The sequence below is a fragment of the Leucoraja erinacea genome, chromosome 11, assembly GCF_028641065.1.
Source record: "Leucoraja erinacea ecotype New England chromosome 11, Leri_hhj_1, whole genome shotgun sequence".
Taxonomy (NCBI): domain Eukaryota; kingdom Metazoa; phylum Chordata; class Chondrichthyes; order Rajiformes; family Rajidae; genus Leucoraja; species Leucoraja erinaceus.
The window spans coordinates 59,883,218-59,909,338 of NC_073387.1; the positions used below are offsets into that span (position 1 = coordinate 59,883,218).

Consider the following 26,121-nt stretch of genomic DNA (forward strand, 5'->3'; position numbering starts at 1 on the left):
CGGAATTGCAATTGCCACTGACTTTGCTGTTACATAGAGAACTGAGAGAATCAAAATGATGAGTGATGGTGCAGAGATCATGGATCTCACTTGATGTTGGACTAACTAGTTCAGATGCTTTGTTGAAATGCACCTTGCTATACATAGGCCAGTGTAGCACAGGAACAGGAACAGGCCCTTTGGCCCACTCTGCCCATGTTCACAGTTGGAATGATGCTTCATGATTGGCTGAGATGAGCTGTTACTCTGCTGTGCAACCCATTGCTGAAAGCAACATAACCTGGTCCATTCATTGTCCTCCTCAATATGATTGAGGAAAGTCAGAAACACCAGATTTCACTCTGATACACACTGTGAGGTGACAGACCAAAGGGCAACGACCAATCTCTACCTTAAGTTGATTCTGCCGCCGCTCTTCCTCTAGGGTTTTGGTGATGGACGCCACCTCCTCCAGGGCTTTCAGCAGCTGGACGCTGGGGTCTACCTGCTGCAGGAGGATTGCACTCTGTCGATTCACCTCCTTCTGCTTGATCAGCATCTGCAACAAGATCAGAGGAGAATGAAGAATACACCTCGGCAAAGTGTCCATCCCCTACACGCCTCTCCTTCCGGCCCTGCTATCCCTCTTTAAACTGCACCAGACAAACATCAACTCAAAGAAGGCGAATAACACCCTGAACTCAGAGAGTTTCCCAATGGCCAACATTTGACTGCAAAATAATAATTACTTCAATCTCCCCCAGCGAGCTCAACAAACTGCGCAAGGAACCTGTGTGTAAATGTGTAAGATTTCTAGTGAAGCATCTAGTGGTGACAAAGTATTCTGCATGGTGAAGCAGACTGGGCGGTGATAATTGGTTTGTGTCTACAGACTGGGTTGCAGCTGACAGTAAAGAAAGCTTTGACACTACAGAAGAAATCAAACATAGACACAAGAAGTTGGAGTAACTCAGCGGGACAGGCAGCATCTCTGGAGAGAAGGAATGGGTGACGTTTCGAGTCAAGACCCTTCTTCAGATCTCTGGGGATTGTGCAGCAAAAGACATCTGACACCTGAAGTGTCAGTGATTCCACTGGAACTTTGTGGAGACTCATTGATTGATTGAAAGATACAGCATGGAAACAGGCCCTTCGGCCCACCGAGTTGACACTGACCATCGATCACCTGTTCACACTTCTTCAATGCTATAGAGATTCAATACTTTCTCATCAACTCCTCACATACAGTACAGAGACAACGAAATGCAACAAAGGAGCAATTTATAAAGGCCAATCAACCTACAAACCCACACATCTTTGCGATGTGGAAGGAAAGCTGCGTTTAGTTTAGTTTAGTTTAGGGATACAGCGCGGAAACAGGCCCTTCGGCCCACCGAGTCCGCACTGACCAGGAATCCCCACACATTAACACTATCCAACACACACTAGGGACAATTTACACATACACCAGGCCAATTAACCTACGTACCTGTACATCTTTGGAGTGTGGGAGGAAACCAAAGATCTCGGAGAAAACCCACATGGTCACGGAGAGAACGTACAAGCTCCGTACAGACAGCACCCGTAGTCAGGATCGAACCCGGGCCTCCGGCGCTGCAACCGCTGTAAAGCAGCAACTCTACCGTTGCGCCACCGTGGCCGTAGACTGTAGACACCTGAACACCCGGAGGAAACCCATGTGGTCGCTAGTGAACGTGCAAACTCTACACAGACAACACCCAAGGTCAGGATCAAACCCACGTCTCTGGCATTCTGAGGCAGCAACTCTACCAACTGTGCCACTTTGCCATCCCTATGCATCTTGTTCTACACCTGGTTATTGATTCATAGTGTGTCCAAAGAGACAGCAGCAATATTCGGATGTGACATTTAATAAATATCAGGCGTTAAAGTGGGCTCACGTCACCACACTGAATACAACATCATCGATGGTGTTTGAACATAGCCCCCTTGCCCCCAGCCCCAGACACAAACCCATGCATGTTGCCATCAAACACTCACCTCATGAGCAAAAGTCTCAGCCTCCTGCCTCAGACTCTGCTCCAGGTCCAGCTGCTGCCGAAGGTCCTCGTACTCCTGGGTCGCCATCATGGACACTGGTAGGGGGAAGCATTAGACAGACAGGTCACCCTGATCCCATACATCCAGCTGATTGCAGAGATGGACGGAGGAGGGGTGGGACATTGTGATTAAGTCAGGACAGTGTACGTGGGATGGTGATGGGGGAATGAGGTATGAATCGTTTGGCCAGTTAAACAGCAGTGTTGAACAGACATAAATCCTTTCTAAAAGCTGACCCACTCTGGCACGTTTCCCAGAGGCTCTCTGAACATTTTCCCCAAAAGATTTGAACTTTAGATTAGGTTTAGGTTCATTATTGTCAGATGTGAAGAGCTTTGTTTCACGTGCTATCCAATCAGATACGATAATACTGTACATAAATATAATCGTCAAATTCAATAGATAGAGCAAAGGGAAAGATTTAGAGTGCAGAATATAGTTCTCAATATTAAAAACATTCAATATTTTAATGTGGTGTAGAACATTTTTTTTACACATAAATATCCTAATTTTTCGATCAACCGGTGGGTCCTGTGGGTGGATGAGCTGCCATTCCAGGCGGGGTCGCAGCTTCTGACAGGTAGGCACCTCTAATTGAGTGTGCTCCTCATATTTGGAATGACTACATCAAACTATAGGACTTTCCAAATGTCAGTGGAAGGAAAATTGTAAAAAAACATCTGTGGACGCAAGAAATCTGAGATAAGCAAAATAAAAAGGACTGGAGAGCCAAGTGTGATTTGTCATGTACCAAGGTTGCTGCAGGATTATGTATTTAATTTAATCTAATTATTCTTTTCAGTGACATTTTGATACAACGGCTTATTAGGACAGTTCAGGTCCAATTAATGAGCTGCACTGGATAGAGATGCCAGATTGTCGAGGAATCAGTAAACCAGCTAGGAGTTATGTGGTCACCACTGATAGTTTATTATCCCAGATTGAATGTGACTAATAGTTGTAGTTCACATCTGTTGTGCTAGTACTTGATTCAGACGAGGGGGTTTTAGTCACTACCAGGGGTTGCCGGACGATGGCAGCCTCGCCAACAGTCTGTCTGTCTTTTTGTCTTTTTTTTGGTATTTTTAGTGTGTTTTAAAAGTTTGTGTTAATGTTCTCTGGTTTGTTTTATGTGGGGGAGGGGGAAACTTTTTCAATCTCTTACCTTGCTGGAGATGCGATTGTTTTCCGGGTCGTATCTCCGATCGCTCTGCAGCCTAACATCATGGAGCTGGAGGCCTTGCTCGAGACTGACTTGGAGCCCCACCGCGGGGCCGTGGACTTACCATCGGAGCCGATCCCTTGCCTGGGATCGATGCTCCAACCACAGCCTACGGATTTCAACATTAAGGAGCTCGCAGTCTCGGGTAGAGACCGATGTTGGGAAGCTGCAAACGACACAGAAGGTTCAACCAACCCCGACCTGGGGCCGATTGCCTGTCATGGGGGAGCTGAGACCCCCCCCCCCCCCACCCCGATGTAGAGCTTGTTCGCCCCGACACAGAGGGCCCGACCACTGGCTACAGGAGCAAAGATCGCACCGTCAATGGAAGGCTCGAGCCCCTGACCGCAGGAGAACAAAGAAGGACAGAGTTTGAAGTTTTTTGTATCGCCTTCCATCACAGTGAAGAATGTGGAGGAGTCACTATGGTGGATGTTTATGTAAAACATTATTTTATGTGTCTTGTTGCTTTTTAATGGTATGACTATGGCAAATCAAGTTCCTCGTATGGTGATTACGATTAGTCCATGCCTCTGAATGATAAACCCAGTGATGGATGGGCACACTGCTGTGCCCGGGCAGAATGACGGGTACCAGATACAAACTGGCATTTAAACATGAACAGTTGAAACAGCAGCAGAATGGTTGCTCACCCCTGTTGAAACTTTTGATTGTTTTTGCTTGTTTTTCCAGAACATTCTGCAGCTCTTCCATCTCAGCTTGTTCTTTCTCCAGCTTAAAAAAAAAGATAGACACATGTCTCAGCGACATTAGCTTTAATGGAGTGAAAGTATTCTATTGTTCTGAGAATCATCACGGGATTCTAAGTGCCCCAGCACTGAGCTATGATCACATCTATATATATTTATCCAATATATACACCTCCACACACAGTGACAGGGAGTACATTCACATATGAATGTTACATCCATTCCAAATACTACATTTTCCCATTTACACGTCCCAATGTACGTTAAATGCCTTCACCTCCCTCAGTTTCTCCAGGGAGAATGTGTGTTGCTGGGTATTATTACAAATGAATGGCAAACATGCAAATTAACTTTCATTTCTGGTGATACTGTGAACAGATGTTCATTCATCATCTTCCACACCTTCTTCCAAAGTATCTCTGCTCAGGCCTTGGGGTAAAATACCAGTCAGCATAATACTCACATTAAGGAACCCGCCAGCTTCAGCTGAATGGCCTTGTTGATGGGGCCAGAATAAGGACATAGGGACACAGGACCACATCCGTCTATTTTAAATAAACCTCACAATTGCACAGCCTGTCTGCTTTTGCCTGATATCACAGATCCCAGATATACAAAGTGAGGGTAAAGGAATTAGATGGCTTGGGGGTTTCGGATAAACACTGAAATGAGTTTATAAAATTAAAGAAGAAATCTTAAAATTATGATTTTTTTAAGGTGACACCTCAAAGATCTGAAAGATGAAGGAAGTTGTTTAAAAATATAATTTGCATGTTTGAATTATGCCTGCCATCTGCAGATAAGATTAATTTTACTTCAGAGGAAATATCCCTTGTAGGTATGAATAAAACATCCTTGGATAGAGATTCATCATATTTAGGTACCAGGAGAGACTGCAAACGACCAAAGGGAAATGGTAGATTAATCATCACGTCCGACATGTGAGATCAAGAATTCAAACATTTCCAGCTTTAAACTGAATTAGCCTTTGAACGTGCCAGTTGGATATTATTCAAAAGTGCATGTGAGACGAGGTGAACAACGGTAACATGAGATCATCCGCCAACAATACATCCTACCTGTCAGTGTTCAAATCCACAGCATCTGGTTTCCAAACCACTGGATCAATACATCACACAGAGGAGTCTAATCGCACGTTAGACTCACTATCAGCGGACAGTGAGAGAAACTTAATTTGTATTCAGTGGAGTCAAGTTGATGCGATCAATTAAAATATCTTTGCAACAACAAGGCTTTAAAAATTCCGCCGGTGTTGGTTCTTCTATGGAATTTTTAATGTTACCAAGAGGTCAACAATGGCTTTATGCATTTCCAAGTAGTATCTCAAAAGGTGTTTACGTAATCTCACATCTACATTGGATACGCTGAAGTAGGTCAGGTAAAGTCATGTGAAAGTTGAAGCACTCAATAAATTCTGGTCATGAATAATAAACCGCCAACTCATTCTTTCATGGACACAGAGTGGAACCGAACACAGGAGACACAAGAGAAGACAGATGTTGAAATCTTGAGCAAAAAAAACAAAATGCTGGAGGAACAGAGCAGGTCAGGCTGTATCTGTGGAGGGAATTAACAAAAGAGGTAGGTATGGAGTCGGTGGGTTTGTAGTAGATGTTAGTCTGTCCCTGTGATGAAGACAGAAAGATCCAAAAAGAGCAGCACATCAGAGATGGTCCAAGTGAATTTGAGGGCAGTCTGGATGTTAGTAGTAAAGTTGATTAAATCAGCCCCATGCAGTTGTCAATGTAGCGGAGAAAAATAGAGTTGGGGAAAGAATCCCTCTACAGATGCTGCCTAACCCACTGAGTTCCTCCAGAAATGAGCACAGGATTGGTGGCTCAGAGGCTGACTGGCAGTGACACTGGCTCGACCCCGCTGGTTTAGCCTTTTGCAAAGCTTGCTGAGGCCAATGGTGCGACTGGGGAGAGCTCACAGTACATCTTTCATATATGCAGCAAAGACAAGCACTTACTCTGCTGGTTTGTTCCTCAGTGTTGCTCTGCAGTTCCTGGACTTGGCCAGCAAGCTGTTTCTTTTCTTCCAGTAGCTGTGTAACAGTCTCCTGCAGATCTACAGACACAGGGTGAATATGAGACAGACCATCAGACTTCCACCTCACCCAGACTTCACATCAGGAGCTCATCTCGAGACTCTCAGATTCAGCACTCTGGTAGACCCAAGCCTGAGATGTGGTGGTCAAGGATGATTAGGGCACTTCCATCCTAGCTAACCCTGTACATGGCCCTGGAACAAGTCACCTATTGTTTTCTAGGGAGCTTTTCCTTTGTGTGGTGCACAGCAGATGTAAATCTTAACACGAGAGGATTTTACATGAGGAAGTAATCGTTAGCCCTTGGTTGCAACACTATCCCAATCACACGTTAATGCCTGAATTATACAGTGGTTGTGTTGAAGGATTACTGGAAAGTGTAAGTGCATATTCTTTGCCACATTTTGTTATTTCCTAAGAAGACTGAGGTGATTCAGTGTACCAATGAATACTCTTATCAAACTTCTACAGGTGTGCAGTCGAGAGCATACTGACTACATGAATCACAGCCTGGTTTGGTAGCTCACAAGCCCAGGAATGATGGAGACTACACTGCCCAGTCCATCACAGATACTGCCCTCCCCACTATTGAAGGGATCTACGGGAGGTGCCGCTTCATAAAGGCAGCCAAGATCATCAAAGACCCTCACCACCCTAGTCACACTCCTACCATCGAGAAGAAGGTACAGGAGTCTGAAAACCGTGACCTCCAGGTTCGAGAACAGCTTCTTCCCAGCAACCATCAGGCTCTTGAGCACTATACAACATTAACTTCAGCAACCAGGATCTTCTATGAACTTTGATTTTGGTTGCACCACAGACCTCGGTTTTGCACCATTATGGTTACCTAGAATTATGGTTATTCATTAATTTTATTATTGATTTTCATCTGTGCATTATTGCAACGATGGGCCTGTTAAGCAAGTAAGAATGTCATTGTTCCGGTCCTGGTACATATGACAATTAAACACTCTTGACCCTGTTAATTCCCTAAAATATTGACCATACATGTTGATTGCCTGCCACATGGTAAACTGAGAAATATTTCTACCTTCTCAGTCCAGAGGTTGACATTCACCTTTGACCTGCTGCTGGTACTGGGTGCAGGGGTCAGGGCTGGGGTCCTGTGGCTCCTCCTCTGCAGCACCACAGTCCGAGATACTGGGCAGAAGGTCATCCAGGCAGACCCGCGATGTGAGGCTCAGGTACTTCAGTTTCTTGTTTTCATGACTGAGCTGCAACGACAAGTTGTCCGGCTGAGTGAAAGCTCGCGGTTACCAGGCGGATGAGAAGCAAGACACTGCACAAGTCATGCATGTAACCTCACTCTGAAGACAGTTTCCATATTGCTTCAAGTCTCTGTATGCAAGGATGATAAATTTTCTGCATAGAATCTGGAACCAGTTCTGTCCCATGTCTAATTATCCCTGGCACAACTCAGAGAACTTCCTCTGTTCTGTTTCCCCATCATATACCCTAGGTTTAATAGCAGATATTGTTACCTTAGTGGCCAAGACCTCTGCATTCTCTCGACACGACTTCTCAATCTCCAACTGTGTGTGCAGAGCGTTAACTTCTTCTATAACCATCTGTGAAACTGTCACAACAGAAGGGTTAATTCAGCAAAACCAATCCTTTTCTTCTCAGGTCTTCTCACCTAAAGATGTTCATTATAACATTTATTGGCAAAACACTCATTTCACCATCGATATGTGAAATGCATGTCCATGCCTGTTGACCCATCGATTTTTATCATCAATGCAAAGATAACATGTGGAGCGTGAAACTCCAACAAAATTTGCCTTTCAAAAGGGAAACTTACTTGTGAGAAGAAACATATTGGGGAATGAGCTGAGTAACTGGGAAGGCTAGCTTCCTTCCTTGCAACAATGATTTTTGTGTGTGTTAGTGTCAGTTTTGTGTTGATCATGGTCATCTGTATTTGCTTTCTCTGTACAGGAGGTATTCTATAAATGTGGTTATTCAATGCGCAGAGTTCACAGTGTCACAATGGTGCTGGTTCCAATATTATCAGCTGCATGGAAGCAAATCACTGGAGCACATCACTGAAGCCACTCAATTTGTGCAGGGTCTATAATTGTTCTGGGTTTGCGCATTTATTGTTTCACAATCAATGGAAGACCCAATCTCAGTGATACGATGTTTCCACGGGAGAAGGGGGCCACTGACAATTTCAATGCTAAACACAATCATCTGCTTCCAGCTAGAGTAATCTATTGTTGCTGTTCTGCTCTAACTACCTGGGACCAAAGCTAAGGGTCAGTGAGAACATGTGTTGGCTTCCCTGGTCCCCAACACTGCACTGAACATCTGTAGCTTTCATCTTTTATTGTCAGATTTAAATATAAAAATAAATTAGCCCATAACCAACCACTTTCTTCCATCTACTTTTCAGATGGGCTTGGAAAATCCCAGCGGAGCTGTGCGGGAGTGGTCGGGGCTAACCTGGCAGGAGGAGGAAGGTAGGTTTGTATTGGGTTATTGAGGCGATCTATGCTGGCCCAGAGAGGTTTACACTTGTTCTCCACCCTCCATCTCTACCTGAAAACGGGGGGAACATGGATTCCCCTCTTGATCCTTCCCATGTTTTTGCACTGAAGGAGTGGCTTCGTTTTTAAGCCACATATCAATGAATTTATTTATTTCTGATTTCACACTGAGCAGCTGCAGCCCTGTTAAATTCACTAACCCATATAGTCGTGTGTGTAAAAAGGGAAAAATGCCCATCTGTGCTCCGATTTGTTGTCTGCACTGCATCTGTCATTGGCTTCGTGCTGTGTCTATATTTAATTATTTTAACAATATGCACAATGAAAATCAATGTATGAGAATAAGGACATTACAAGGTGCTGCAACATAATGCTAGACGTCGCAAATGGTCGTCTGTAAAATCAGTGAAGTCAAATACTTTAGCAACTCTGATGTCACACGGAAATCTAGAGAATTCCACAAATACCAGTCATTGCTGGTTCATGTTTCCTGTCCTACACAGAACATACAACATGGAAGTCACTGAATTTGTTTGAAGCAAAGGTGGTGAATGGAGGTACAGATTATCAATAGTCAGAAGGGAATGGATTCTGCAGCTCAAACGGAGATGCTTATTATTGAAGTAGTGAACGTTCAGAGATGTAGGTCGAGGCAATGTCATATCCAGGCATACATGTTCATACATACACACAAACATTTTTCACACAGAGAGTGGTGAATCTCTGGAATTCTCTGCCACAGAAGGTAGTTGAGGCCAGTTCATTGGCTATATTTAAGAGGGAGTTAGATGTGGCCCTTGTGGCTAAAGGGATCAGGGGGTATGGAGAGAAGGCAGGTTCAGGATACTGAGTTGGATGATCAGCCATGATCATATTGAATGGCGGTGCAGGCTCGAAGGGCCGAATGGCCTACTCCTGCACCTATTTTCTATGTTTCTAATGTTTCTAACCGCACAGTTCATAGTCATAGTCATTAATTAATACGGCACAGAAACAGGCCCTTCAGCCCAAACTCGTCCATGCAGCCCCATCTAAACTAATCCCATTTGCCGGCATTTGGCACATGTCCCTCTAAACCTTTCATATCCATGTACCTGCCCCAATTTAGTTATGGGATTAGATTTGATAATCTCTTAATGCAGCATCAAAGTAACACAGGTTGAGTTCAATTTGAACATACAAATTCATGAAGGTTTACACAGAGGAAGGCGTCTACACGCATCACATTTATCCAAGACACTTCCATTACTTTCTCTCCCCACTTTTCCCATGTCCCTGCAACTCCTCAGCTTTCAAGTACCAACCCAAAAAGGATGATTCAGACAAATGTGGGAAAATGAAGCAATAAATTAAATAGATAACAAACGTTTATCAAGTAACAAATTTGATGAAACTAATAGAAGTAAAGGCTAAACATTATAAGAAAAAAAAATCAACATCAAAGCAGGATTCACTTGTTAATGTTGTGGAAACTGGAAAGTAAAATAGTAGACAATGAAACCAGCAAAGGGCAGTTAATAAACTATGATTACTGATGACTTCCCACAAGCATTCACAAGGAAAAACGAGAGTAGTAGGCAGGGTTATTATTGTAACGGTACGTGTTAATACGGTGTAGTCGGCTGGGCTGTTGTTACAGCACTTGCTGGGATTGGCACCTCCAAGAACTTAGAAACTAGATTTTCAATTTTTTTACAAGTATTAATTTTATACTTTTTATTTATTATTAAATTAGAAGTTGATTGGTCATAAAATCAAACCAGGGGAGGGGGGGGGGGGTATGTGGATGGAAAATATTTGTAGATGAATGTAGCTTAATTCTTGGTTGATATGCGTGCCGACACCTTTCACTCTACAACAAAGCACTGACAATACATATTCCACACACATAGATGTCCAAAGTAAAATCAATGCCTTTGAATGGCTGAAAAACCACAAATGAATCATTAGAGCAATGTTCAGCTCATATGCTGATGGATATGGGGACATTTATCAGCTGCTGATATCTGTTACGAGTCATTGGAAATGAGGAATTCCCAATAGATTTGTTATCTTTTCTGGCAGTCCCTCATGATCCATGGTGATTTGCTTCCACTCATGAGGTGACTGATGAGGTCTATGTGGGAAGTGTAAACTCTTCTCCCAGATGGGCAGGAGTTGCCTGGTGTGACGGGTAGCTGGTTATTGGCGGTGGAGAGCTGGATATTTCTAATGGAGTTTTAGATGTACTGCAAGTTGTAGAATATGTAGCGGACCTGCGGATGTGATGAACTTGTATTTACAGAGAGTTACTGGTGAGGTTCCTCATACTGTATGAGGAAGGAAACATTTCACCGGTTGCACTTCCATGGCCGCCTCGCCTACAGTCTGTCTGTCTTTTTTGGCTTTTTTTTGTTATTTTTAGTGTGTTTTAAAAGTTTGTGTTAATGTTCACTCGTTTGTTTTATGTGAGGGGTGGGGGAGGGGGTCAGGGGAATCTTATCTTGCCAGAGATGCGATTGTTTTCCGGATCGTATCCCCGGTTGCTCCACGGCCTAATACCGTGGAGCTGGAGGCTTTGCTCGGGACAGACTTTGAGCCCCACCGCAGGGGCGTGGACTCACCATCGGGGCTGATCCCGTGCCCGGGGATCGGTTCCATTGCGGCCTGCGGACTTTAACATCAAGGAGCTCACAGTCTCGGGTAAGAGACCGATGTCGGGAAGCTCCAAAGCCTGCACCACGTTCGACTAGCCCCAACCCGGGGTAGATGGCCCGGCATGGGAGTGGTGAGATTCCCCCTCCCCCCCCTGATGGCCCTGACGAGGAGGCCCGCCGCCGGCTACGGGAGTAAGATCGTCCCGTCAACAGAAGGTTAGAGGCCCCCGACCGCTGGGGTACAAAGAAGGGAGAGATTGAAAAATGTTTTGCCTTCCATCACAGTGAGGAATCTGGAGGAGTCACGGTGGTGGATATTTATGTTAAAATGTATTTTGTGTGTTCTGTTGCTTTTTATTGGTATGACTGTATGGCGAATCAAATTCCTCGTATGTTGCAAAACATACTTGGCTAATGAAATATGATTATGATTATGAGCTTTAGTAGCAGGCGCAGCACAGAATTATCATCACGGAGCAGGGCAATCCCTTGCCAGGGATCGCCAGTGTTGGTGCTCCAGAGTGTTGGTCCTGCTGACTTTAACACCATGGAGATTAGATTAGATTAGATTAGATTAGATTTGTTTATTCAATCAATCAATCAACCTTTATTGTCATCTTGCAAGCAACAGTTGTTACAGTGCAAAATGAAAAGACGTTTCCCAGTGAATAGCGGAGCATCGCACATGAAATTTAAACACTTCACACATAATAACACTAAAAACAATCCAGTCCCTGATGGAACAGTATAAATAGTTAAAAGCAGGTAAAAAAACACAATGTTAAAATTCAATAAACCAATCATAAAAAATGTCCGGGGCCGCTGATTCGAGTGGCCAGTGCCAGTATTAAAGTGTCCGTGCCAGCCGCAGAGTCAAGTCAAGTGACTGTGGGTGCAGAGTGACTGTTTAGCAGCCTCACAGCCTGTGGTAGGAAGCTGTTTAGCAGCCTCGTAGTCCGGGCTTTGATGCTACGATATCTCTTGCCTGATGGCAGGAGATCCAGGTGTGCGTGGAGGGGGTGCAGTTTGTCCTTGGCAATTCTCTGTGCTTTCTTCAGACAGCGGCTCTGGAACAGTTCTTGTACCGAGGGTAGGGAGACGCCAATGATCCTCTCTGCTCCCCTCACTACCCTCTGCAGAGCCTTCCTGTCCGAACAGTTGCAGGTGGAGTACCACGTATTTATGCAGTACGTGAGTACAGACTCCACCGTGCCCCTGTAGAAAGTCCTGAGGATGTTGGTGGGGAGTGAATGAAATTCGGCCTTTCGGCCTGAACGAAATTTCGTTTCCCTGCAGTCATACATATAATAAAAAATGAGCCGTGGTCTGTGGAACTTCTAGCCGCAGGCATGGGCATCACAGAGCAGGGCGATCCCTTGCTGAGGATCTCCAGTGTTGGAACTCCATCCAGCTCGGCTTATGGACTTCGGAAGGCGCGGTCTCCGATAAGAAGTGGCCGATTTGGAAACTCCAAGCAGTTCTGTTCCAACGCTGGAGTTTTGATCATCCCGGTCTGTACATCGGGCCGTCCGTAGCGGCGACTGCGGAGGGTTCAAAGGCTCCGGCCACGGGTGAATAAAGAGGAAGAGTGACTGAACTTTATTGCCTTCCATCACAGTGAGAAATGTTGATTCCGCTGTGGTGGATGTTCTTGTTAAACTCTATCGTGCGTTGTGTTCATTTTATTCATATGGCTGTATGGTAACGCAATTTCACTGTATCAATTGGTGCATGTGATAATAAATGTGAACTTGAACTTGAACATGAAATGGGGTTCAGAGAAGAATGAATAGAGTTATATACCGTGGAAATGGGCCCTTCAGCCCAACTTGCCCACACCGACCAACATGCTCCGTCTACACTAGAATAGAAGCTCCAATGTGATGTAGTTGCATGGGTGAGGAGAAAGCTGCAGTTAATATGATAAATATGAGGTTGTCCACATGGGTACTGACAGGAGGGAAAAGGTAATTATCTGAATGGTGCTGTGTTGGGAAAAGGGGAGTTGCAGCAAGACCTAGTGTCCTTGTACACCAGTCACTGAACAAAAGGCTGGCCATCAAAAGATGATTTGAGTTTAGGAGCTCAGGTCTACAGGTCTTTGGTGGGAAACCTAGATTTCTGTGTGCACTTGTAGTCTCTTTCTCTGAGGAAAGATATTCTTGTCATACAGGGGGCGCAAGGACCGATGCCCAGGATGTCAGACATGCATAAGATGAAAGACTGGGTCTATTAGATCTGTACAACTGAGATCCTATACTGAATATCACCAACAACTCCTCCTGGCCACTCATATTGAAGCAATGACCAAGAAGGCACAGCAATGACTCTACTTCCTTAGAATGCTTAGAAAGTTTGGAATGTCCCCTACAACTCTCACCAACTTCTACAAATGCATCATTGAAATTAGGATGCATCACGGCTTGGTTTGGGAACAGCTTCATCCAGGACTGCAAGAAATTGCAGTGAGTTGTGGACACAGCCCAGACCATCACACAAACCAACCTCCCTTCTATTGATTCCATTTATACTTCACACTGCCCCTGCAAGGCCAGCAGCACGATCAAGGACGAGTCGTTCCGTGGCCTCTCCTTCTTCTCCCCTCTCCCATCAGGCAAAAGGTACAAAAGTGTGAAAACGCATACTACCAGATTCAGGGACAGTTTCTTCCCAGCTGTTATCAGGCAACTGAATTATCCTACCACAACTGCTGAACTACTATCTACCTTTTCGATGACCCACGGACTATCCTTTATCGGACTTTGCTGGCTTTACCTTGCACTAAATGTTATTATCATGTACAGTATCTATACACTGTAAATGCATTGATTGTGATCATGTATTGTCTTTCTGCTGACTGGTTAGCACGCCACAAAAGATTTGCGCTGTACCTCGGTACACATGACAATGAACTAACTGAGTAAGGATGAGAGGAGATATCGTACAAACCTATAAAGCCCTAACATGACCAGGCAGACTACCTGGTTTGGAGTGAGATGTACCATACCTTACCAAAGGAATTAAGTTGAATAGTTTGCCTGAATTGGGATTCATAAGCTGCAAGTAGGCTTGGAATGTGTGCGCCCATGACAGTTCTTCAAAGGGGAGAATTATCCAGAGAGCCCAGTTAACCATGCTTCATGCTTGCCTCTTGATATTGTGCTTTTGAGCCATTAACACTCATGTGGCTTTTGGGCGCTGAGACTTATGTGGATATTGCTGTGGGAGTATTACTGTGGGGAGCATTAAGTCCATGCTGACTTTGACCGATCTTGTCACTGCTTTCCAAATGTGCTACTATAACATTTTTATTAATCGACTCAAGCATCTTTCCCACTACCGATGTAAGGCTAACTTGTCTATAATTTCCTGTTTTCTCTCTCCCTCCTTTCCTAAAAAGTGCTTTGGCTACACTCCAAACATTGACTACCGTCCAGTCCACAGGAACTGATCCAGAGTCGAGAGAACATTGGAAAATGATCACCAATGCATCCACAATTTCTACGGGCCACCTCATTGCGTACTCTGGGATGTAGACCACCCTGGGGATTTATCTGCCTTCAGTCCCAACAATTTACATAACATCATTTCCTGACTAATGTGGATTCCCTTCAGTTCCTCCCTCCCACTAGATCCTCAGTCCCCTAGTATTTCCGGGAGATTATTTGTGTCTTCCTTAGTGAAGACGGAACCAAAGTACTCGTTTAACTGGTCTGCCATTTCCTTGTTTCACTTGTCTTTGATTGTAAGGGACCTACATTTGTCTTCACTAATCTTTTCCTTTTTACATATATCTAAAGAAGCTTTTAGAGTCAGTGGGCCGAATGGCCTCATTCTGGTCCTATCACTTATGACCTTATGACCCCCACCGACACCAGATGCCATCTCTGAGAGAATGTTTTCTGAATAAACTAAATTTAACATAACTGCTTACATTACTACAAAATATCATGCTTCCAACCATTTATTAAAGTTTCCCGTGAAGACTAATAATGAATATTGGCTTATTGCTGAGTTTCTAATTAATCAATTAATCATATCAGTTTACCAAATATGATCGGATTATACAAGACCAAGAGAAGTCAGTCCTATCATTGGTATTAATGTTAGCAACGATGAAGGGTCCCAACATGAAACATCACCTATCCATGTTCTTCAGAGGTGCTGCCTGACTTGCTGAGCTACTCCAGCACTTTGTGTCTTTTTTTGTAAACCAGCATTTACAGTTCCTTATATCTACACTAATATTGGTGCCTGATTGAACACGTCAAGGAAATAGGTTTTAACTGAACATAAGAATTCCTAAGTTGATGCTGAGCCCAGCATGGACTGTGTTCCCATCCTGCAAAGAAAGACACCCTTGACCAAGAGGTTATACTGCACCTGCTCAGGTATGTGAAAGAGGCAGGTGCAGCCCACCAATGGGTTCCTCCAGGGATGATGTAGCAACACTTGTGGCCCACGGGTATCAAACGCTGAAGAATCGACACAAGACAGGAAAAGGTGTTCCTCAACATCCATTGTAAGGAGGGAGTTAGGAAGTGAGGCTGGTCCATGGAGACAGACAAGTCTCGGGGGAGTGTGGCCTAGTGATGGAGTGAGGATTGACCAACAAATCATGGAGGGGGGGTCAGCCGCCCAGGTCAATCGTGGGTACGTGGCAAGGATTATTGTGGGAAGTGGCTGAGTGGGAGAACAGAGGCAGTTCAGGAAGATGTTGCCATGGTGACATGAGGGTGGTCAGGGCAAGAACCTCCATGCACAAGAACCTCAGGTGCACAAGGGATCAACAGGCATCAGGCTTAGAGGTGAGAATCCTCCATGGAACTGAGACTGACAAAGATGTGCCAGGTGTGACACAGTCTGCTTGATGACTCCACACTTGAATGGGAGAAGCATGAGCAATGTCAAACAGTTACAGTTAAGACAGATGCATTGTTTGTCACCAGTCTGATGCTTCTGTGACCATCTGCAAATGCACTGCACAGTTCTGAGATTAAGTAACTATATAGCAATCTAGGCCAACCCCTGGAACTAGCTTAATCAGACAATTACCATGATAATGATTCAAATAGAATCAATCTAAACCAAGCCTGTTGGCTCGGGGAAGATTAAGCTACTTAAAGGGCTGTGTAATCTAAATCCACTTTCAGCGGGTGAAATAAAACCATGTTGTTAACAGTTTCTGTAATTTTCAAATCCCTCTCCATTTATTTTGACATCAATTTTCCAGTTCACTGGACCTTAAACAGGCTCCCAGTAAACACAGACAAATGCTTCGTGCATTTTGACCCCTGTTAGTCTGATAGCTGTCTGATAGCTGTCCTTTCGTGCCCTTTGTCACCGAGGCTAGAGGGCGGATGAGGAGCACTTTCAGCGTCACAACAGCATCACAACATCGCATCCAGACTACCTGACTCAGCCACAGCAAAGAACACTGACAATGGTCTTTGCACAAGACAGACCCCAGCTAAACTGGAACAAATAACGAACGTGTTTGATGTGAAATCTTCTTCATGTGTTTCGGAGCACTAGCAACTGTGATTCAAGGAGTTGTTTGCATCTGTTCTTGCTTCTCCTAATGCACAACTCTATTTTCAGGCTATTAAAATCCTGGTTTAGCTCCACTTCATTTTGAACAGTACAGCGTAGAAACAGGCTCTTCGGCCTACAATGTCTATACTGAACATGATGCCAACATCAACTAATCTCATCTGTTGCACATCCCCTTTTGTCAAGTCTGGCCAAGCTGTCAAACACAAAGTGAATTTTTGTTTAGTTTAGCTTATTGTTAAGTCCACAAGGTACAGTGAAAAGCTTTTGTAGCGTGCTAACCAGTCAGTGAAAAATCAATACATGATTACAATCAAGCACAGTTTAAGGATAAGGGGAGAGAGAGTCTTTTAGGACCGAGATGAGAAAAACATTTTTCACACAGAGAGTGGTGAATCTCTGGAAATCTTTGCCACAGAAGGTAATTGAGGCCAGTTCATTGGCTATATTTAAGAGGGAGTTAGATGTGGCCCTTGTGGCAAAAGGGATCAGGGGGTATGGAGAGAAGGCAGGTACAGGATACTGAGTTAGATGATCAGCCATGATCATATTGAATGGTGGTGCAGGCTCAGAAGGGCCGAATGGCCTACTCCTGCAACTATTTTCTATAAGGGAAGAATTAGGCCATTAGGCCCATCAAGTCTACTCCGCCATTCAATGATGGCTGATATATAGCAACTACATAGCAGCTCCATGTTATTTCATGTTCTTCTGGCCGCTTTCTGGCTTGTTCCAAGCTTGCGCATCTGAGATGATTTCTGCATCAGACTAGCATCGGATGACCTTGTTTCCTACAGAGTTCCTTGGGATCATGTAAAATTATCTCATATTGAACCAGAGGTAAATCCGCAGTGAGATTGGATGAAAAATAATTTTAAAGTTGGGGAATAAAGAGTTTGAATAAACAGGTCTTTCTCAGGCTGGGAGGATGTATCTAGTAGCGTGCTCTTAGGATCAGCTCATGGCCTTAATTATTTATGATTTATATTAATAAACGGAAGGAGGGAACAGATTGTAAGGTATCCAAGTATCCCGATGAAATGAATGGCCAGCATGTTGTGATATTAGGACTCTGTGACTGAGTACGGATAGGTTGAATAATTGATGAAAACTTAGCAAATGGAGTTTAACATGAGAAAGAGTAAGATAGATGGCAGGCTTCGGAAAGAGGAACCAAAAAAAAGACTATTACTGTCCATGAATCACAAAAATTAAGCAGCCGGGTGCAGCCCGGTATATTGCGTGTTGGCCTTTACCGTGGAATAAACAAACAATTTCAATAAAGTGTTGTTAAATGTTATGACTGCTTGGGTATTGGGGAAGGAAGAAGCTGGTTCGAAATTAACCGGAACTGTGCTTCATAAAGCCACACATTCAAACATTGATCATAGACCCAGATAAAAATGGTTCTCAATGATAATAACACCCATAATATCCAGTCCAGTGGGTATGTCTTTCTTTGGAATGACGTAACACTTGGAAGGAACTGATCTTGTAATTTCTATCGTTCAAATGCCTACTATGCATTGTTGTAAATGCCTACTATGTTCTGTGTGCTGAAGCAAAGCAAGAGTGTCATTGTCCTATCAGGGACACATGACAATAAACTCACTTGAACTTGAACTTGAACTCTTAAGGGGTTGGACAGGCTAGATGCAGGAAGATTGTTCCTGATGTTGGGGAAGTCCAGGACAAGGGGTCACAGCTTAAGGATAACGGGGAAATCCTTTAAGACCGAGATGAGAAAAACATTTTTCACACAGATAGTGATGAATCTCTGGAACTCTCTGCCACAGAGGGTAGTTGAGGCCAGTTAATAGTAAGATTAAACGAGTACTTACCAGTACGAAGTTTGATCTGTATTTTATGAGGAGTTACGATGAGGGATTACGTGAAGAACCCACCCAGCGCGCAGGCGCGGCATACTTCCAAGCAGCGGTGTGGAATCACAGATAGACACTAGTTGAAGTAAAGATAGTGAAGACCAACGAGACATTAGTCCGAATTTGATCTATATAATGAGGGTGGGAGCGGAGGGCACGTAATCCCTCATCGTAACTCCTCATAAAATACAGATCAAACTTCGTACTGGTAAGTACTCGTTTAATCTTACTATTTTACTTCGGAGTCACGTGAGTGACTACGTGAAGACTTCAAAGGTCTGTGATTTCAAACCGTGTAACAGTTATATCACTCACTGCCGAAAGATCATCGAGGGAGGAAGTGGTAGCTAGAGACCAACAAGTTTGTTTAGTTATAAAAGAAATATTTATTAACTATAAAAAAAAACAAAATAGCTCCCATGGGCTTTAAATCATAACTTTGCGGTTTTTAAAACGGTATCCGCAAAGACGTCCTGTTCCATCAGCGGTTTGTTGTAAAATCGTTGGAATGTCGATTCCCTTGACCATCCCGCTGCTCTGAGGATGTGGTCGAGGGGAACCTGCATCCTATCCGCCGCTGAGGTGGACGCTGCCCTGGTTGAATGGGATTAAAAACATTTTGTGTTAATCCCTGCCATGCTGAGGACCTGTTTCAACCATCTGGATAATGTTTGGCTGGTTACCCGTCCAAAAGGCTTTCTGTGGCTAACCCATAAGGCTTTCTCTCTCCCTCTTAGCGTTTGGGTTGTGTCTAGATAATGATGAAGGTGGGTCACCCACACACAGCCTAGGTTCTGGAGGGTAAGCCCGGAAGATCAACGGGGAGTTTGATGTACCTGGTCTACTTTGTTTTACCAACCCCGGCATGGTGAAAGTAATGGTATCTGGGGTGGTCACCATGTAGTTCAGATTAAGCTGATGGAGCGACTGAACCCTTTGAGCTGAGACAAGCGCCATGAGCATGAGGGTTTTGTAAGTGACCTGTTCCAGGCTCAGGGATCCCACCGGAGGCCAACCTCGAAGGTGTGTGAGAACTACACTCACATCCCACATGTGAGTGTATCTAGGTGTAGGGGGTTTGGTATTAAAGATCCCCTTAAGGAGTCTGATGACTAGAGGGTGGGATCCCACACTATGCTGTTCTATCGGCATGAGGTATGCGGACAGTGCGCTCCGAGCCGTATTGATGGCACTGTAGCTCATCTTGAGATCATGGTGCAGGTGGGCCAGGAACTCCAGCACATCCGAGATCGAAGTCGTCGTGTAGGATGTCCCTGCGTCCAGACAGTACTGTTCCCATTTCCTGATGAAGGTCAGGTACTGTTTCTTGGTGGAAACTCGCAGGGATGCCGACATGGTGGTGATTGTTCTGTCTGATAACCCCAATCCCCGGTAAGGCCTGTTCAAAATCTGGAAACCAGGAGTTTCAATTTTTGGTGGCATGGATGGCTAATGCCAGTTACCGGGTGAGTCAATAATTGGGGGTGGTGTTGAAGGACCATTGGTGTCTCTACCACCATGTCGTGGAACATTGGGAACCATGGTTGGGTAGGCCAGTCGGGCACGACCAGAATGCCAGAGGCTGAGTCTGCCTGAATTTTCTGGAGTACCCGACTGATGAGGCAGAAGGGAGGGAAAGCATAGAAAAAGAAATTTCCCCAGTCCAGCGTGAAGGCATCTACCGCTGCTGCCTCTGGGTCTGGTTCCCAAGCCACATACATGGGTAGTTGGTGATTTAACCTAGACGCAAACAAATCTATATCTGGCGTACCATATTGCTTGATAATTTTAGCAAATGATTTTGGGTCCAACATCCATTCGATGTTGTCGTTGAATTTTCGTGACCTGGTGTCCGCCACTAAATTTAGCTTGCCTGGTAAATAGGCAGCTGATAGCCAAATATGTCTCTCGACACACCATTGCCAGATTATAGCAGTTAATTTGTCGCATGATACTGATTTAATGCCACCCATGTGCTGGATATAAGATACTGCCGTAGTGTTGTCGATCATAATTCTAACATGCACGTGTCGCATACCAGATGCATATGCTTTTAGCCCATAAAAGGCGGCGAGCATTTCCAAAAAGTTAATGCCCAGTGATTGTAGTAGCGATGCCTCTGAGTTAGTCCATCTGCCACCTGTGCTGTCTTTGGAGTTAGTAGCTCCCCAGCCTAAAGCACTGGCATCCGTTGCAATGGTTATGTTAGGATTGGTTACGGTGATAGGACTGTGACTGTGCCAAATATTGTCAACCCACCACTGAAGTTCTGATTTGGCTTCAGCGGGTAAATCCATTTTGCGATCATAATGCCCCCTATGAAGGCGTAATGCATGAGTCCTTGCTCTTTGTAGATTTTGATAATGCAAGGGCCCATGTTGGGCAGCCGGAAATGCTGCTACTATAGAGCCAATAACTCTGGCTACATGCCGTATTCTAGGTTGCGGTGTGGCAATTAAATGGCTACAAGCTTCAATGAGTGAAACTGTTTTGTTTCTGGGCAGAGTGACAGTCATGTGAATCGTGTCAATAGTGAAGCCTAAGTAATCCATGTTAGTAGTAGGCTCCAATATTGATTTATCTGGGTGGAGGATAAAACCCAAAGTTTCAAGGAGTTGTTTAGTGGCTAACACTCCTGCGACAGCTTGTTCCCGTGTTCTTCCTAATATGAGAACATCGTCCAGATAGGCCACTACTAAATGTTTTAGTTCTCTCAATTTCTTCATGGCCACTTTAAGAATTTTCGTAAATAGTCTGGGAGCTGTCGTTAAACCATTGGGCAAAGCTCGGTACTGCCATAGCTGGCCCCTCCAGATAAATTTCAGATATTTAAAGTAATCTTTATGAATGGGTACCAAATAGTAAGCATCTTTGATATCTATGCTTGCCATGTAGTATCCCTTGGAGATCAGTTGTCTGGCAGTGACAAATGTCTCCATTTTGAAATGTTGATACTCAACAGACTGATTGAGTGATGTCAGATCAATAATAATGCGACATCCACCATCTTTTTTGGTTTTGAGAAAAATATTTGATACAAATTCTTGCGGCTCGTGTGTGGTCATTTCTATGATGCCTTTAGCCACGAGCCGATCAAGTTCAGCTTGTCCTTCTACCTTCTCAACTGCCGAGGGAAGGAACACCCTTTGGGGCATGTGCTGAACTGGCGGTTCTACGCCTGGTTTGAATTCAATCTTGTATCCACTAATACTGTTGAGTATAAACTGATTGTTAGTAAGGGAGCACCAAACATGCTTGAAGAACCTCAAACGTCCCCCTGTTATATACTACACCCTTTGTCTGTGTATGTTGACAGGAACCAGACCCACCTACCTCCATGTTCACTTGTGGGGTCGTTTCCGGTGGGTCTGGCCCAAGGTTGTCCGTGTTGGTGCTGCGGTGGGGCAGTGCATCTTCCCACGGCTCCGCCCTGGGCCCCGCTCTAAAAAAGAGCACTGGGGGTAGTGGGAGGCGGTCACCAGGCTTTCACCAGCTCGGTATCTGCTGGTGGCTGCCGAGGCGTGCGGCCAACTGGGTGTCTTCGCCCTGCTCGGTCCTGGCCCTGCCCTCATGAGGCCTACTGGTTTTGCCGCCTCTTCCAACTCCTTGAGCCTTTTGGCCAGATCCGCACCAAATAGCAGCGCCTGTCGTTCGGGCGCTGGAGCTTTACAGAGGCCGGCATATGTTGGGTTGAGGGCAGGCCTGATGTTGTCCCGCCGTAGGTTGTTTAGCTCATACGTGGTGCTGCACATCAGTGCGAGGGCATCCTGCTGGGGTATGGTCAGGTCTTCATCCCCAACGGACCGAGCAAAGGCGGTGACGGCTGCTGAGTGGAGCTTCAGGACTCGCTGCATTTTGACCTCCTGAGCCCTTATGTGCTGCCCCAGCTGGTTCCAGATCTGCCCATTTACCGTCTTGACCCTCAGCGCCTCGCAATTTTCGGGCGCGATGTAGTTGTCAAGGGCCTGCTGGACAGCCTTGTCCTGCAGCGGGTTGTTGGACAGCCTGTTTATAGTTGCCGCCATTCTGGGTGGCAACACCATCCCAGTTGTTGGTGGTGCCGCATATCGGCCCACTACACCCAGTAGCTCTTCTTCCGGCACGCCCGGCATGCTGACGATATCCTCCGCCTGCCCTTGGGATAGGCCAGCCCAGTCCTGGCCTCCCTTACTGCCCTCGAATATAGAGGGTACAGAAGGGTGTGGAGAGGAGGAGGCCAAAGCCCGTCCTCCTGGGAGATGCCGCATCTCCTCATTAATCATACGCTCGAGGAGCTGCCTCATGCAGCTTATCCGAGCGTCTCCCCTTTTCGGTGGGGGAGAGTGTTCCCGTTCCTCCGAATCATCGGAGGACACCGGCCGGTCGGTTTTCTGTGTCGCCTTCCTCCCTGTGCGGGGCGTTGAGATCTGCAGCACTGGGGGCGGCTCGGTGTCGGGTGAGCGGGAGCGTTGAAAAAGCTCCTCCGCTGCGAGAGGCTGCCGTCCCGCTATGGACCCGTCCTCGGGTGGAGTAGGGCAGGCAGTCCTCCTGGCTGGTCGCTTGCGAGAGGCCATTATTCTCTCTAGCGCGACTCTGTAACAAAAAAGGCACTTACCTGAGGTCTCGTCTTTATGCTGCAGCTGGAGAGCCTGGCTCCAGCTGCTGCCGCTGTTGCACTGCTGACGTAATGCCGCGCCTGCGCGCTGGGTGGGTTCTTCACGTAGTCACTCACGTGACTCCGAAGTAAAATTGGCTATATTTAAGAGGGAGTTAGATGTGGCCCTTGTGGCTAAAGGGATCAGGGGGTATGGGGAGAAGGCAGGTACAAGATACTGAGTTGGATGATCAGCCATGATCATATTAAATGGCGGTGCAGGCTCGAAGGGCCGAATGGCCTACTCCTGCACCTATTTTCTATGTTTCTATAAGCTCTATAATGGTGGCATGACAATGCTATAGTCCGGCAGCAAATGAACATACTTTGGATTTGACCAAGGCTTGTTCTGACGGATGTCAAAACTGAATGGGAATTGGATTAAGTTTGCATTCTGTCAGTTTGAGGTCCCGTACAAGATGTGAAAAGTAAGAGTGGATCTGCTTTGCATGAAGACCAAGACTTGCCCTGTCATAGAGGCATAGATAGGGTAGACAGTCAGACTCCTTTTGCCAAGGGTGAAAATGTCAAAGAGTAGAGAACATAGCTTTAGGTGAGCGGGACAAAGCTTGAAGGAGATGTGCAAGGCAAGCTTTTTTATGGTGTATGCCTGGAACTTGCTGCCAGGGGTTGTGGGGGAGGCAGATACAATAGTGGCATTGAAGAGATTTTTGGATAGACAATGGATATGCAGGGAATGGAGGGATATTGATCACGTGCAGGCAGAGGAGATTAGTTTTACTTGGCATCATGTTTGACACAGACATTTTGGGCTGATAGACCTGTTCCTGTGCTCTACTACTCTATGTTTTATGTTGAGGTGGGTGGGCGGCACGACTCACGTCGCAGCGACCTCTGCAGTCCGTCTGTCGGTTTTTTTTTTTTTGGTCGCGTTTGAATGTAGTTTAAAGTGCTTTTCTTTTTAACTGGGTATGTGTGTAGGGGGCGGGGGGAGGGGAAACTTTTAAAATCTTTCCCCTGCATGGAGAACCCGGCCTTTTCCCTGTCGGGTCTCCGTTGTCGTTGGGGCCTTGCACCGTGGAGCGGCCACCAGCCGGAACGACCTGGGGCTCCAGTCGCGGAGCTGCGGACTTACCCACCATCGCGGAGCTGGCCGAGTTCGGAGCGGGAGGAGCTGTGGTGGCGCGCGCGGCTGTGACCTGACCCTGGAGATTCGGAGATTCGGAGGCTCCAACCGCAGGTCTGGTGGACGGTGACACCGGGAGCCCGCGGGTCCCTGCTGGGAAACCGCTTTTCGGGGCTTCCTCAACAGCGACTTCTCCTGCCCGAGTTGCGGGGTTGAAAATTACCTGGAGTGGGGCCTTACATCGCCCCACGTGGCTTTAAATGGCCGCGGGACTTGTTAGCGCCCGCCGGGGGCTCTAACACCAAGACCCGGAGCGCGGCCTTACATCACCCGGCGCGGCATTAATGGCTGTGGGACACCTACCATCGCCCGCCGGGGGCTTTGACCGACATCGGCAGGAGAATGAGGAGTGCAGGGGAGAGATAAGACTTTGCCTTCCATCACAGTGAGGAGGAGATTCACTGTTGTGGATGTTTGTGTAAATTGTGTTGTGTCTTGGTTCTTTTTCTTGTGTGTATGACTCCAGAACCAAATATCGTTTGAACCTCAATGAGGTTCAAATGACACAAATAAATTGTATTGTATTGAAGGTGTTTATCTGTGGTCACTCTTGTGTCTCAGGCTTCCACACAGGCCAGCTGTCAGAGCTCAATGCCTCTCATTTATTTCATTGTGCCCTCAGTGGTATGATAATACATGTGTGTGTTGTCCCAAATACATGGATGTACTTCTGATGTTTGGATAAAGCACAGCTCGTGCTTACAGAGGGCAAGACACAATTTGAACAGCAAACAGCAAGAATAAGGAAATATGAAAATAACCATCTATGAAGCAAGGTAGTGAAATATCAAGTCTCAAAACCTTACTTCATTGAGGTAAGTGAATCCAACAATGGAGCAATGAAAACAGAATAATAAAAGTTCCATTCTCTATTATATTCATGGCAAAAATAGAGCAAAGGCCTGCGTGTAAATCGACACTACAGTCAGGGCAGCCAGTGCTGAATTATTGAGACCCAGAGCTGAATTATTCAGAAGAATAATGAAATCTTCCCTTCACCAATACCATTCCTCTGTTATTACAAAAGCTGAACAAGTCATTTATTTATGAGCTCGGAGACTGAATCCGATATAATGTAACTCACGCTTGATGACCCGAAATGGGTAATCCAACTAATTGCTGGCAGTATCTGTTTCATTCTTCCTTTCCTGTCTTTTTTTATTGGATTATAATTTCTATTTTATCTCTAATCTTTCATCACAAATCAAGGTTGGTTTCAGGACTCTGCCCATCGAACAATAATGTTGTCTGTCTGTTCCCTGCGACATGGTGTTAATGCAATTGCACAGTGAGTGCACAGAGCACAAACAAGGTAACTTGTTCATCCCACTCCATTAGTGACAGCACATGTTGTAACAACCCTCCCTCCACCAAGGGACCAGGAGGGGGCTGGAGCAGTTTCCTTGGGTCAGTAATATATAATGTACCAATGATTGAGACAAAATATATCTATCAACTATAACGGAGCACAATTTCTATTGCATTTCTTTTTCCCAACAGAATAAACCCAGACAAACATAACATACACAAACGTGGGCATTATACTCTCTGTTCAGAAAGTTCTTTCCAGGTTCTGTTGGGACATGTAAATAATCTAGTAGAGGTAATCTAGACCCCCATGCACACAAAGGTTGGGCATTGGCGATAAATTCCACACGGTATTAAAGACACTGCTTATCCTTCAAAGTGCAGTTA

The 26,121-nt window shown here is 45.4% G+C and overlaps 1 protein-coding gene across 1 annotated transcript in view; it reads right to left on the bottom strand.

Moving 5' to 3' along the window:
• The window catches only part of LOC129701864 (shootin-1-like), a 62,524-nt gene that overhangs the window by 22,305 nt on the left and 14,098 nt on the right, over positions 1–26,121 (bottom strand). The window contains exons 3-8 of the mRNA XM_055643353.1: positions 7,567–7,661; positions 7,143–7,299; positions 5,987–6,084; positions 3,937–4,018; positions 2,002–2,096; positions 392–538 (exon numbers count right to left, since the gene is read on the bottom strand). Coding sequence (XP_055499328.1) covers positions 392–538; positions 2,002–2,096; positions 3,937–4,018; positions 5,987–6,084; positions 7,143–7,299; positions 7,567–7,661 — 674 coding nt within the window. The remainder of the gene's footprint in view (positions 1–391; positions 539–2,001; positions 2,097–3,936; positions 4,019–5,986; positions 6,085–7,142; positions 7,300–7,566; positions 7,662–26,121) is intronic.